The following is a 13,839-nucleotide window of genomic DNA, read 5'->3' on the forward strand; positions in this document are numbered from 1 at the left end:
AATTATTTTTACAAACTGCACGCGACTATGTAATTTATAGAGGTTAGATGATAGGTGAATTAATGTGTTTCTAATCTACCCAACTCCTAATTTGTGCAATCCATTATGCTTTATTTCAGTGGCTACAGTACTATATAGTTTGACAAATTTGAAAAATATGAGTGTGTCTCCGTACTTCTATAATTTTGTTTTCAGAACACCTGGACTGGAGAGGAGGAGTTGTGTGGGGATGTTGATGGAGTCTTGAGGCTCAGGAAAAGTGGATAAGTCATTTTTGACTGTTACATGACTATGAGTTTAGTTTGGTTCTCTCTATTACTTAGCTATGTAAGTCACAACTTTGTGCCTGTAGTAACGACAATTGGGTTACTATCAAGGCCGCTGACACATTAGGTTCTCAATTTGGACATTAGGTTCTCAATTTGCCAAATAGGGCTGAGAATTTTATCTCCTGAATGATAGTGATATACTCTACTGAAACATATTGGTTAACTGAATCATGCCTTTCCTATTTGTTGATGTTAAAACTTTGATCTGTTGCTTTAATGCCATTGGTATATTCCTGCTCTTTCTTCTTCCTTTTGCAATCCATGCTCGAGTCACAGTTGAGTCCTAGAGGTATGCATGTGGTTCCGCTTCTTCTGGTTCTTTCTTTTGTTCCTCCTATTTTTTCATAGGTTATTTTATTACATGTGTGCCAACGGCAATAACACAAGGGCTCTAGATGATGATAATCTACATTCCGTTGTGACTAAATAATCTATATTTTCTTTCATTGATACTGAATATCCTGGTGTATCTGGAAAATTTTGATCGTAGACTATGGAAGACACTGTAAGGTATTTTCAGCTACGATCTACCAAAGTGCCCCTTTACATGCTTTTCATAATCATCTTTCACATTCAGCTCGAGTCTGTTAGGTATAGCACTATTTTATCCTGGCGTATTCTACTCTTTCTGTTGAGAGGAAATATTACAAATATTGGCAAATCTGAGTAAAGATCCAATGCTCTTCAAGGTCAAGTGAGAAGACATGATTCAGAATACTATTAATGAAATCATGTTGTTGTACAGTTTCGTTTCTGTAAATGCACATGCCTTTATATGTGATTCTGAAATTAATGTTCCGTTATTTCTTACTAGGTCTAAATTAGCAAATAACCCTTTTCTGGATGATAGAACAGCTTTATACCACCCACCTCCCAAACTTTACAACTATCGACACTGCTTCAAAATAAACAGAGGTTTGAATTCTCCAAACTATGGTTTGTAGTTTGCCTGAATAAGAAGTTCGATTGAGAAGTGGACCGAGCATTATGTATGGTACATGTGATTGTCAATTTATGGTGCCAATTTTTTCTAAATTATTAATGTGATGTGTCTCCCCAAAAAGAAAATTAGTAATCAGACGCAAATTATAGATATAAATATATGTTAATCCTATGGATTGTACACCTCAGAACTTGCCTTTTTCTTTTGCAGAGGAAACATCATGTTTGGGATTCACGACATGCTTACTATTTTTTATCCACAACAGGTTATTTCATTGGAAGATTAGTTGGTGCCCGCCGTTGTTTCCAACCCAAGATTTTCAGCTCCCTTTCATAACCGAGAGCGCCTGCCTGAGACTGTCTGTGCTTTGTGCTGTTGAGTTCTATGCGAGATACCGAAAAAATGCCTTGCAGGATAACCTAGAGAGCATGCAATACGGTTTAATTATTGGGAACCAATTATAAGGATATAAAGAAAACTCTCTTCCATCAGTTCACGTTGTTGTTTGAATCAGCATTGTATCAAAAGATATATTAGTATGACGAGCTAATCTCTTCTTTTGTGTGAATACCAGGCTTATTAAAACCTTTGCAACAGCCATATCATGTCACACGCGCGGCGTGCCGCCGCGCCACGGATTGCATTACAATGTTATTAGCACCATTTGTGATTTACTAATGTTGTAAATGTTTAAAGAACCTTGTCTGCACTTGCTTATTCATCTCTGCACACTAGATAGCATGATAATCAGCCAGGTTTCTTTCTTGATATAGCTCCTGAACTGCCTAACTAGCTTGATGTTATCCATAGTACGAAGCACAATTAGTTCCATGGTGTAAAGATAGTAGCAGATGAGTTTTGTTAGTCCAGATAGCTTCTTCTATTTCCATGTCCTAACAAACTTAAAGTTTGGGTCTGTGGTGTTACTATATGAACCAGAATCCAACAGGATTATTGTGGTGTGCTCCGGTAGAGTGAAAGAATGTCCCTGTTCTGCCCTCTACTCCTCGGTTATATGCATATAATTTATGATTTACTAATGTTGTAAATGTTTAAAGAACCTTGTCTGCACTTGCTTATTCATCTCTGCACATGACGTTACCTTGCAGAAACTGTATTAGAGACGGAGGTCACTCATTGTTAGCCAGTTCCCTGTTATTGTCGATTAATTTTACAATAGGTAACTTAGGAAAATAGTAGTACCTTCCACGTGTTAAGCTGTTGTGTGTTGATAGTTCTGAATTACTTGGTGTCCTACGGTTTACTGGAAATTTGCTACTACAAGCAAATCAGCAAAGTACAGGTATGTCTTCATGCTAGCATACCTCATACCTGAAAGTTATGCAATCTCTTTGAGGCCATGAATTCAGTAATCACCAATGCCATTGAGAAAATGAATCACCAATTCTATACAAAGAAAATGAATCACCAACTTTGTTTCGTGATTTTTTGGCCAAAAGTAGCTGAAACAGTTTACCTTACTCAAAACTACCCTTGCAAGCTATCAATATCAGATGTTCTCCTAGGCCCTTCATCCTTACAACTATACTATATATACACTTAACCATAGGCTTTGAATGGAACCTATAGAGGAGACGAGCAAAGAATTATTTGCTAATCTTTGTTATTCGCACTTTAGTCTCTTATTGATGGGTGGATGAGAAGCGAAGAAATGATCGACTTAGTAAAGTAATTTTGTATTTCTAATTTCTGACCATATGTGTATGTTGCAACCAGTCTATTCTGCCTTTTCTCACTTTCACTCCGTTAAATAAACTGAACTAGCTATGCAAAGAGCCTTGCTTCAAGATATTCCATTACTTAACTTTTTTTGTACTAAAACATGGTGCTACAGATTGGAGTTCATGGTCCATATATATTTATTTCCTCATAAACCAATTGGCAAAATAGCAGTAATATCCATGTGTATATACCATGGTCCATCACCAAATAACAATATCTCAAACCTCGGTAGCACACTCAGCATATCTGAGTGCTCTGCATGGTGTGTTGCTTACCAAGTAATGCCAGCTACCATACAGATCAAGGCCCCAGTACACTTTACAATTTAACACAGATTTCAGTGGACACTGAATGCAAGTGACATCCAAGACCTTGTGTTATCCTGCACTCCCTTCGCTCTTTGATGATTGCTTGGTCGTTGCCTTTTGTGTAACCTGTTCATATTTCCCTTCCGTTCTATTTCTATCCTTATGTGCAATTATGTTGTTCCACTTGCAAGTATGTGTGTTTGATCATTGTCTGGTTGTTGCCTTATGTGTAGCCTTTTCCTTTTCTCCCTCCGTTCTATTTGTATTCTTACAAATTGTGTTGTTCTACTTGCACGCTATAATCTATGTATATTTTCTTGTTGTATTTCTTCTGACCGGTGTCGGTTTTGTTCACAATGTCATGCAGTTGTCTGTAAAAATAAAATGATCAGATCCGTGCCCTAGATTTTTTGGCCATTCAGAACAATAATCTATTCACTTAATGTGTTTACATGGTGCTTATTCCCGTTTTTTTATAACATCTTCACCATGGAAGCTCCTTTATTCTTCAATCCTTCAACTCCGACTACCAAAAGGGCGCGGCGTGCCGCCGCGCCAGTTCTTGCTAGTTATGTCTAATTATCCAACAAAATCCTACGCCATTCCTTTAAATCAAACAAACCCTAAAAAAGATGGGCGTCCAAGTTCCGGTTCTGGTTTCTCTTGTACTAGTAAGCCATGGCGCGGCGGCACGCCGCGCCTGTTGTCATACATGTTTCTATAGCATTATTTGCTATAACTTTCTTTCCGAATTGTGTGCGTTAAAAAGCACCAAGGAAGGCTTTGATTGCAGACACTTTTGGCCATAGCAGAAGGAAAAATAAACAACAACAATCACATGTTATGGTTCCCTGGAAATAATACACACGTTAGAACACTTGTCCAATGAATATGGCAGTAACATATTTCATCCAAAGCGCACACGACTTGTAACAGCAAAATAAAGACCTATATGACCATCCTAACGAACTCTCTCATGAATTTCTAAAGACAATACTTGCATCATCGCCAATAGACCCAAAAAATCTTAATAGGAAACAATGCATCCTATTATTATATTCAGTCATGCTCCCAACAGTTTGTCCCCACATGTGGAATTCCTAAGGTAGCAATTCTTACTTCTTTATTCTTGAACTTGTGAGTTATGATACAGCTCGCATATTTCGCTCTACATGGAAGGGTTTCATCTCATCTAGCCAAGAATCCATGCCAATACATCCCTTTATTTTCTTATCCTCCTATAGGTGTTCAATGGTCTGAATCTCTTTCGAGATATTTTAGGGAATGAGAAGATCTGAAAAAGGAAGTGCAGACTGAAAGATCAAATTTGGAATGTTATCAAGAGAACTTGTAATCCTAATGAGTAGAGTCTCACACATAAGTTAGATGGATACCTCTTCTCGCCTGAAAATGCTTCTGCTAGAAGAAGGAAAAGGTTTACTGAATTCAGCAATTTCATGAACCGGGACAAAATGCAAAATCTCCAAATACTTATCAGCACTAACTAAAGATAGAAGATACACCGAAGATCCTACAATGTACACATAATTTCTGTATCAGATCAGAAAAAGGAAAAAACATCACTTCCATGTCCCCCAAAAGACACATGCACTCACTCACTCATGTAGCAAGTAGTAAGTACCCTAATAAATATAAGGTCATGGTATTTTTCAGTTCAGACTGTTGCTGTAACACTACTATGTGTACTTTCAACCAACTAACAGTGGCACGAGTTTATATTCAAATTAAACGATAATCTGCTATTTAGTTTGAACCATCTATGGATTTCATCCTTCAAAAGATACCATACAATTTCTGTCCAATGTCTAATGTACCTTTTATGTTAATTCTCAATGGTGGCATAGCTTTGATAAATAGTATTTTCTGTATATAAACATATCCTTTGATGTGGCTTTACAAAACATGTGGGAAAATGAAAGTGTGAAAGCAACAGAGAATAAAAATAACAAAAATTACCTGATAGAACATTAGCACCAACAATTTTTCTGAAAATGTGCACACAACACCAGGCAACAATACCGACAGGTTGCCGGAGTGATCAAACCAGGCACACCTGAAAAATAAAAAGAGAGTGAAAACATATACAGGGCAACAGAACCTGAATGACCAGACATACTGAAATGAAATGAGACATAAAAAATCTAACGTATAATACGTACCAGCAAAGTATCCCCAATGTTGATTAGAGACTATAGTGGGATAATAAGAAAAGAAATTTACATATTGGCGACAAATTCAGATAAAGCTAGCAAGCTATCTGAAACAAATCATGTGCTAGACATGAACTCTACGAAGTACAATATAATGGATAGGCAAGAGGCCAAGCTTTTTTCTTCATCATGAACTCTCATTATATATAAAACACAATGAACGGGTTAAGCATTAGTAGTGCATCACAAATTCGTAATACCATTGATGTTATCCTGTTTTCATGTGGTAATCATTATCACATAGAAGCATTCGAATGGCTTTTGAATTTCGACCACAGAACTGAAACATCAAAGAATAAAGGTAGAAGAAATTATCAGAGAAATAAGAGTTCATACCTTGAACCTTCATTTAACCACATATACTGTAACTTTTTGGATCTGGACTAACAATACTGCAAGAAAAAAAAATAAAAGATAAAGGTTTCCTGTTCCAAAAATCTAGCGACTTCGAGGCAGGTATCAACTAAATAAGCGAAATTTCTTGGAAAAAGTAAATATGATAAAATGTACCCATTCTTGCCGAACATAAGTGAAGTTCTTGGAACAATTAAATATGCAAATAATCAGTAGGTATCACTTGGCATGGGTTACCTAATGGTAATAAAATCTGCATATTGAATTCTCCATATCGCCATTGTCGATCAAATAATCTTAGGCCATTTGTAAACTCCACACAACAATAAACAACCATAAGAAGATGTCTCAGCTGGAATGAAGAAGATAAAAAAAAATTGTTAGCGGAAAAATGATGGCGTGAACAAATTATTGAAAATATAAATATGCTGAAACTACGCGGCCATGAGCTGGTAAGGATGGAACAATAGCATTCCATATAAATGTACTACTTGTAGGCCTGCACATGGCCTGACATAAAATGAACACCTCCTGCTGAATTAACGATCGCTGATATTAGTTGATTGTAGATGGCAGTGTAAGGCCCTGACTGAAGTACCAAGGGAGAATTGATGTGATGCATGGTCACCTCACTCCTCCAATCAAATCTGCAAGAAACAACATCAACCATTTTAGCGAACAGGAAAAACACTGCATCCAACTATTCAGATCCGAAGCACATTAACAGGAAATCAAGAAATAGCCAATACACCCTGAATTACACAGATCTGCAGTACATGAAAAATGACCCAACGCCAAAAAGAATCAAGGAAGCAGGAAAAAACTCAGCCGTAGACACCTGCTCTACGTCCTAGCCAGGGCAGGTTGCTGCTGCTGCTCGGCCTGCCTGCAGGGCCATGGTGTGCCACCGTGCTGCTCGCCCCGGACCCGCCGCTCCTTACCCCACCCGAAGTTGGAAGAGACAGGGATGGGATGGCGGCCAGCAGATTAAGATTACGCCAGTACAGGTAGCCGTGGAGTTAAGGACGTGCCGGCGAAGGCAGGGAGGTCAAGATCTTCTCGTGTGTCCGCCATTGCGCTGGTTGCCGTCGACGGAAGCAAGAGAGAGAGAGAGAGAGAGAGAGAGAGAGAGAGAGAGAGAGAGAGAGAGAGGAAGAGGAGGGCGCAGTCAGATGATGTACCGCTGATGTACCTCTGGTCGCCGCCGGAGCCGTGGTCGAAGCCGGCATCTCCGTCTCCGTCCTCGTCGCATCCGCTGTTGCCTGCGAGAAAAACGGCGTGGCCGGCCTTCCCTTGAATGGAAGCAGAGGAGGCGGATTGGAAGAGAGGAGGGTACGCGAGACTCTTCCAAAAGAAAAATAGGAAGAATATAGTGGAAGAGATGACAGCAGCAAGAGACTCTTCCAGAAAAAAACCCGTAGTGCTAGGTTCGACTTAAGCGGTGCCAGTTTCCTATCTACTTTCATGCACCTAACTAATGCAATGACCGGAAGAGTAACCGGTAAATTAAACAGTGCATAGCGAAAATAAAGGAATATAAATGAAATAAATAGCAGGATTGGAGAAGGAAGGACAAATGGCAGAAAACCACCGCACGAAGGAACTCATAAATAGCCAATCTACAGTTCCCAAAACGCTATTTAGAGCCCTAAAACGTTTAGCTTTTATATAGGGTATAATTTTTGACCCGAACTTGATCCTTTCTAGAAGAAGTGACGCGCTGACGCCATCGTTACTCCTTTGACCCCGGCAGCGAAAATGGTTCGCGTAGCCACGCTGCCCACGTCACTCGCTACGCATGGCCCCCTGCAACCATTCCGCGAAAACCGCCGCTGCACAGTGCACACCCCCTGCTCGACGAATTTCCCCCGCCCGAACAAGGCCGCCAGCCCCGCCGCCGCCGATGAGCTTTCTCGCGGGTCGCCTCGCCGCCCAGGAGGGCGCGTACTTCCTCCAGGAGTCGAAGAACGCCGCCGGACGCCTCGCGCAGAAGCTTCCCGCGTCCGCGCTTGGGCCGCGGCCGACGTCCCCGCCGCCGTCGTCGTCGTCGCCCGACGTGCTCCCTGAGATCCTCCGCCACTCCGTTCCCATCAGCCCGACGCCGCCTCCGTCCGACCCCTCCCTCTACGGGTCCACCCGCTGGGCTCTCCCACCGGGCGGCGCCAAGGCTGCCGGCGTGTCCCCCGACGTGCTCAACCCGCTCCGCTCCTACGTCTCGCTGCCGCAGGCCACCTTCGGCCCCAAAAGGTGCGGCTCCGCTCTGGTGCCTTCTGTTTTGCTCCAATTTTTTTCGCTCACAGTATTTTTTCAAATCGCGTGATATCTGCAATTCTGCATGCGCTGAATTGGGGAAATCAGCGAGGAATCACGTATTCATGCTTATTTTTTTAGATCAACCGTATTCGTGCTTATGATAATGCATCTTCTGATCTGTGCAAGTAACTTTTAATTTGTTAGGAGTTAGGAGTTTATGTGAGGCGGTGGGTGTGCTTTCGCATGGAAACTATTCTAAAAATTTATTCTACTCACTCAACGCACAGAGCCGCATGTGATTTTCCACGGATCACTTCAAGATGCGCAGAATGATAAATTAGATTTATGTTCTGTATGTGCAACCTACTTAGATTGTACTATCAATACTGCACCGTAAGCACTGCAATATCTGAAACAAATTTTGTGTGCTCCGCTGAGCCTCTAGAGTGGCTTTCAACAGTAAAAAGTCAAGCCTAGTGAAGCAGCCAGGAGGCGCTTCCAGCAAGAAAACTGGCGTCTGCTGAGCTCCATTCCGAAAGATGACATTTCTCTAGCTATCGTTCCAGTGCTTCCAAAGCATCCAGGGCAGTAGCAATTCTGCCGACCCGAATCCCTTGCAAAGAGGTTTGTGCGTAGCAAGTTTTGCAATCGAGGGGCAGATGAAGATGAATTCTTCTGCGTCATTCGGCACGCGGCAAGACAGGCGCAGCCAGCCAATGCATCATGCCAGCTGTGTTCGTGTAAACCATTGGCCACAGTCCTTGCTTTACTTCTCCTCTTGTGAATGCATGCATATATCAGAGGCGCAACCTCATTGATTGAACTCCTTCTCTTGCCGAGGTTCCCACAAAAGAAGATGATCTCCTACTGTCGAATAGAGAATGTACACATGAATCCTATCATTTGAAGAGTGTTGTTTTTATATAGTATTTTTGTTTAAAGTTTCTAGCAGAGTATAATGTATGGTCTCAGTCCCTTGGCCATTCCGTAGGTAATTAAGTTAATGCTGTAAAACATAACTAGTTGATTTATTTTCATTTTTGTCATTGTTTGTTGTGAACTTGTTTACAGATGGGAACTTCCAGATGAACAGCCTTACTACTTGTCATCTACTGCCAATCAGCGGCGGCGTGATATGCATCCTCCTCCCATGGACCCTGAGAAGTTGAAGGCTGTAATGGCTGGATATGCACATCGTATGTTTGCCGGAATTTCTGTGTCGTTGTGTTGGTAAAGATCTGTTGTTCTCACCTTTTCATTGTACAGTTGGAACAGCGTTTGTTGCTGCGACTATATTGGTGTTTGGAGGAGGAACAGCTGTGCTGCTGTACACGGCAAATAAACTGCAGTTGCACTCGGTAAGTCATGCACTTGGCTCTAGGTTGAACAACATACAAGAGTAAATATACACTTCCTACCTTCAAGAAAAGGAAAAATAAGCCATATCAGATTTGCAAATACAGATTATGGGTTGTGTGGCTGCATCATGCTCTTCACCTGTCTTCTTTGACATTTATGATTTGTATTCATGTTTTGTCATTCCGTTGTTTTTACTCTCTTCAGTTTTTATTGATTAATTCTCCAAAAATATGGTCTTTAGGTGTTTGCTCTATGTTGTTTATAATGTTTCAGAATTTTTATTGGAATTAGTCACAGTATTTTAGCTATTGCATAGTTTTCCTGATGATTCGCCATGTTTGTTCCCTTATCTTACTTTTCACTCTTGACCAAGTATGGGGAAAAATGGCTGCAATACTTGCTTGCCAGTTGCCACCTTGCAACAAATGAAAAAGTAATGCTTGCGTGATCAAGATGTTTCCAGCTTACACGCTAGGAGAACCTTGGGCATTAGGTTCCGGTGACCGTACTTAACAATTGATGATTCATAGATTCATAGTGAGTTTACATGATAAAGATCCAGGCTGTACCTTTTTAGATGGTGGTGTAGATAAACCAAATTTGAATATTTTTCAAGGTTTTAAATCGCATTTTCCGTGGCTTGACAGCTAGGTCCAAGCTATAGTTATGGTATTGCGGAGCTACTTCAAATGAAGTTTCAATATTAAATATATAAAAAATGTAAGATACGTACAAATGCGAAAGAGTCACTATAATTTTTTTAAGAAACCATAGTAATATGGTTGTACTAATACATCTCCATAGCACCATTTATCAAATCTAGAAGCGCCAAATTAGGCAATGTATAGTATTATAACCAGTCAAGAAAAGCATCCGTTGTGGTAAGACTTTGGATAAAATCCTATTAGCCATTTTACTTTTTCAATTGATTTGGTCATATACTCATATATGTAGTCCCAGCATAGCTTTCAGGCTCTAGAAAAGCTACAAGTATTTTGGACAAATTGATGTTAACATACTAAATTGTAAGCATTGGGTACGAGCATTCTTGCTTAAAAAGCAATGGCGAAGACTAGGGGTGTGCAAAATACCAAACCGTAGAAACCGGCTGATGGTGGCCTAGTTCATTCCCTTTTACAGTTTTAATCACTCCCCCCTGAACTAGTACAAAAAAAATGAACTAATCTAAACCATGCAAAGCTGCGGAACCATTTTTGCACACCCCTAGGCAAGGCAATAGGTGAAATTTGAAGCATGAGATTGGCAAAAGTCCTCTCTGAAATACTATTGTTATCTCCATTCAGGTAGACGACATCAAAGCTAGAGGAAAAGATGCGGTGCAACCTCACGCTCATGTGATCAAAGAACAAGTAGCTCCACTAAGGAAATGGGTAAGAGAACTTCAGAACCTGCTGTTGTACTTATCCTGACTTTAAGTCGGTCGCATTTTAGTGTTGGTTGAACACTGGGTCCTTCTGACTTGTGTAACAAAATCGACCAACTTTCCCATTCTGAAAATGTAGGCCGAAGAAACATCTCAAAAATGGCATTTTGAAGGCGGCAAAGTGGCCAGGGAGAGGTCTGTTCTTGTTAGAGAGCTTTCAAGAGCACTCGGTGCTAATTCACGACAGAATTGATTGGTACTGAAGGCTGGTTGTTGTTGTTCTATGTCAAGCTCCTCGCTTGTTTTACGCTTTTACCTTGTCTATATGTTTAAGCCTAAAATGAATTAAATCAAAGCAAGACACATCTATCTGTCAGGGTTGTATGAGGCCAGTAGCAGTAGGTGAAGAAGTCTGGATATGTACTTTTTTTTTCTTCAGGAAAATGGACAAGAACGTTGCAGAATCACTCTGGCTGTGGAATATTGTGGACTATTGACTTCAGAACACCACTCTGTGGAGCTTCACCTGCAAGATGAAACATCCTTTGATCCTAAGCATCTTCTTCTGAATGGTGACGCAAACTAAGGGTCAGCTTGTAGAGCACACCTATGGATCTCTGCTACATTTTCTTCAAGGTTAGGTCAATGACGTTAAACTTGGTCTTCTCCTTCTCGAGGTGCTGGGCGATGCGGCGCTCCATGAACAGGGTGTCGAGTATGGTTTCTCTGAAATGGCTTGTAACCAGGGACTCCATCACTGATCTGATACACTTAGCGGCATTGACACTGCTGCAGGCTCTGTCAAGCACGCCACCACCTTCCGAAATCGTCCTAAGGATCCCACTTTTGCTCAAACAGCTTGATATGAGCAATGTCAAACACGCCGCTTTCCTTCAGTAATGCTGTCACTTCACAAACACATGGCCCGTAGGCAGGTAAATTGAAGGAGCTTAGCTTTTCCTTCTCCACAAGGCCCTATATATTATTTCGAGCAAACTATTCACTTGACAGTTGTTTTTCCTCCCAAACTTAATGTTTTGTTACAAAAATCAAATGAACTGAAATGCTGATTCTATCAACTAGGAATTTGTATTGATATACTCTTATTTACCTTAACGATGAGAGATTGCAGTGACTCTGAAAGCAAGCCGAAGAGATGGTTGAGATCTCCACCATATACATCCTCATTCTTCCTCCCAAGAAATGTTAGAACCATTTGCCCGCCAAACACAAGTACTTCAGGACGGAGCCTCAGGAATAGAGAGAAATCCTTTCTAAATTGCTCTTGGAATAGCTTCACCACCACCGGTGATTTTTTTTTGTTGGTAATGTACATGTTTTCTTCATTTAGGTAGACTTCTCTTTTGCCCTTGAGACCCTCCGGCACCTATGTATATACATGACACAACACTAGTTTCACAATATGCTCTGAACATAGCTACAAATAATCTAGAATTCACATATATATCCAACTGAAAATTTGCACAATTCCAGATATACCACTAAAAAACTATGATCGCATTTTGACGGACATCAATAACATAAATAACACAATGTCAAGCATGATATACAATAATATTTTTTTCTTTTCTTAGTAATCATTACACGTCAGCACATAAGTAGAATTTCATAGATCTTTTCTTGTAAGTATAGCATCACTTACTGTATTTTTACGTACCTGAGAGCGCCAATGGAGGCAGTAGGATGAGTGGAAGAGATGGACGCTTTGACGAGGAAAAAGCCTGATGTAGTAGGAGTTTGAAAGCCCGGAAACATAGCATGGAGGCAGTGTATTTCCCTTCTGACCCCTTAAACTGTTCGAGTGACCGGAAGAGCTGGTTGAAGTCGTTTCCTGGTAGGTCATTCAGGAAGAACTGAATCTCCATGTAATCATCCTGACCAAGCTTAGTACAATGGTTGGCTATGGCGTTTATCACATTGGAGACGAAGATCAATGCGTTTGGTCCTGAAGACCAGCCTAGATCGGCAACAACCATAGTTTGGGGGAGAAGAGCCGTGTGCACCGAAATGAACTTGGGTGTAGATGCTCCTGATTGAATTTTTTTTAAAAAACAAACAGTAATTTTTTTTTGGAAAAATCTGAAATTTTTGAACAATGAACATAAACAAGTGTCCTAACTGCACACCAAAAATCTCCGAGAAATACATATATATTGGTATGTGAAAAAAAGACAAAATGCGGTGTTGTTTGGAACATCTAGATTTGTTTCTTACATCACTCCGATTTGTTTTTATTTGCACAAACCACTACATATGTCTTTTTTGGAGATTTTTTGTGTGCAGATAGAACACTTATTCATGTTCGTTGTCTAAAAATTTCATATTTTTTGAATTATTTTGCTATTTTTCCAAAAAAAAAAATCAGGAGCATCTACACCCGAGTTCAGAAATTCCTTGTCCCCTGTGCACTTCTTTTACAGCCTTTTCAATGACCGGCCTAATCTCTGAAATAACAATCTCCTGGCACCATGCACAAATATTGTTTCTGGTCTCAGGAAACAGTAAACGCAATGTAGAACATGGTGTAGCTAAACGTAGACAAAATTTGATTGACCATGGACAACACACGAGTGATTATTGGTACACACCATTTGAATTGACAATTCCAAATACTATAATTCCAAAAAACAAATTGAGGGGTAACGTGAGCTTTGTTGAAATTTAGGTGCTCCCTCCATTCACAATTAGTTTGGGTTCTATGTTTAGTCAGAGTCAAACTTTGTAAAGATTGACTAAATATTTTGGAAAAAAAGTTAACATCTACAGTTTAGAAATAATATTAGAATTATCATAAACTATATTTTCGTATTATATGCCTTTGATATTAAAGTTGTTGATATTTTTCCTATATTCTTTGTTAAATTTAATGAAGTTTAACTTTGACTAAACCTAGACGCGGACTAAATAAAAACGG

General features: G+C 40.1%; 2 protein-coding genes and 1 pseudogene across 2 annotated transcripts; 1 reads left to right on the forward strand and 2 right to left on the reverse strand.

Moving 5' to 3' along the window:
- Positions 1-4,144: 4,144 nt before the first annotated feature.
- LOC127317459 (uncharacterized) lies at positions 4,145-7,638 on the reverse strand. Its single transcript, XM_071823899.1, has 8 exons — positions 7,626-7,638; positions 7,101-7,308; positions 6,507-6,555; positions 6,146-6,260; positions 5,891-5,946; positions 5,301-5,397; positions 4,718-4,854; positions 4,145-4,617 (listed from the first exon to the last, which is right to left on the reverse strand). The coding sequence occupies exons 1-5, from the start codon at positions 7,636-7,638 to the stop codon at positions 5,900-5,902; spliced, it is 432 nt and encodes a 143-aa protein (XP_071680000.1). The 3' UTR covers positions 4,145-4,617; positions 4,718-4,854; positions 5,301-5,397; positions 5,891-5,899.
- Positions 7,601-11,371, forward strand: LOC127317457 (uncharacterized). Its single transcript, XM_051348016.2, has 5 exons — positions 7,601-8,155; positions 9,233-9,357; positions 9,428-9,519; positions 10,825-10,911; positions 11,044-11,371. Exons 1-5 carry the CDS (start codon positions 7,707-7,709, stop codon positions 11,155-11,157), a joined length of 867 nt encoding a protein of 288 aa, XP_051203976.1. The 5' UTR covers positions 7,601-7,706; the 3' UTR covers positions 11,158-11,371.
- Positions 11,372-11,491: 120 nt separating this feature from the next.
- On the reverse strand, positions 11,492-12,804 carry LOC127316028 (benzoate O-methyltransferase-like; annotated as a pseudogene).
- Between the last annotated feature and the right edge of the window lie 1,035 nt (positions 12,805-13,839).

The sequence above is a fragment of the Lolium perenne genome, chromosome 7 (genome assembly GCF_019359855.2).
Source record: "Lolium perenne isolate Kyuss_39 chromosome 7, Kyuss_2.0, whole genome shotgun sequence".
NCBI classification, from domain to species: Eukaryota; Viridiplantae; Streptophyta; class Magnoliopsida; order Poales; family Poaceae; genus Lolium; species Lolium perenne.

Excerpts from the sequence above, each read along its gene's own strand:
- LOC127317459 (XM_071823899.1), bottom strand. Across the intron at positions 6,556-7,100 it reads GGCTCCGGCGGCGACCAGAG|ATTTGATTGGAGGAGTGAGG; the intron begins GTACATCAGCGG and ends TGTTTCTTGCAG. Across the intron at positions 5,947-6,145 it reads GCAGATTTTATTACCATTAG|TATTGTTAGTCCAGATCCAA; the intron begins GTAACCCATGCC and ends TTTTTCTTGCAG.
- LOC127317457 (XM_051348016.2), top strand. The coding sequence starts at position 7,707 with ATGGCCCCCTGCAACCATTCCGCGAAAACCGCCGCTGCACAGTGCACA. Across the intron at positions 8,156-9,232 it reads GCCACCTTCGGCCCCAAAAG|ATGGGAACTTCCAGATGAAC; the intron begins GTGCGGCTCCGC and ends ACTTGTTTACAG. Across the intron at positions 10,912-11,043 it reads TAGCTCCACTAAGGAAATGG|GCCGAAGAAACATCTCAAAA; the intron begins GTAAGAGAACTT and ends CTGAAAATGTAG.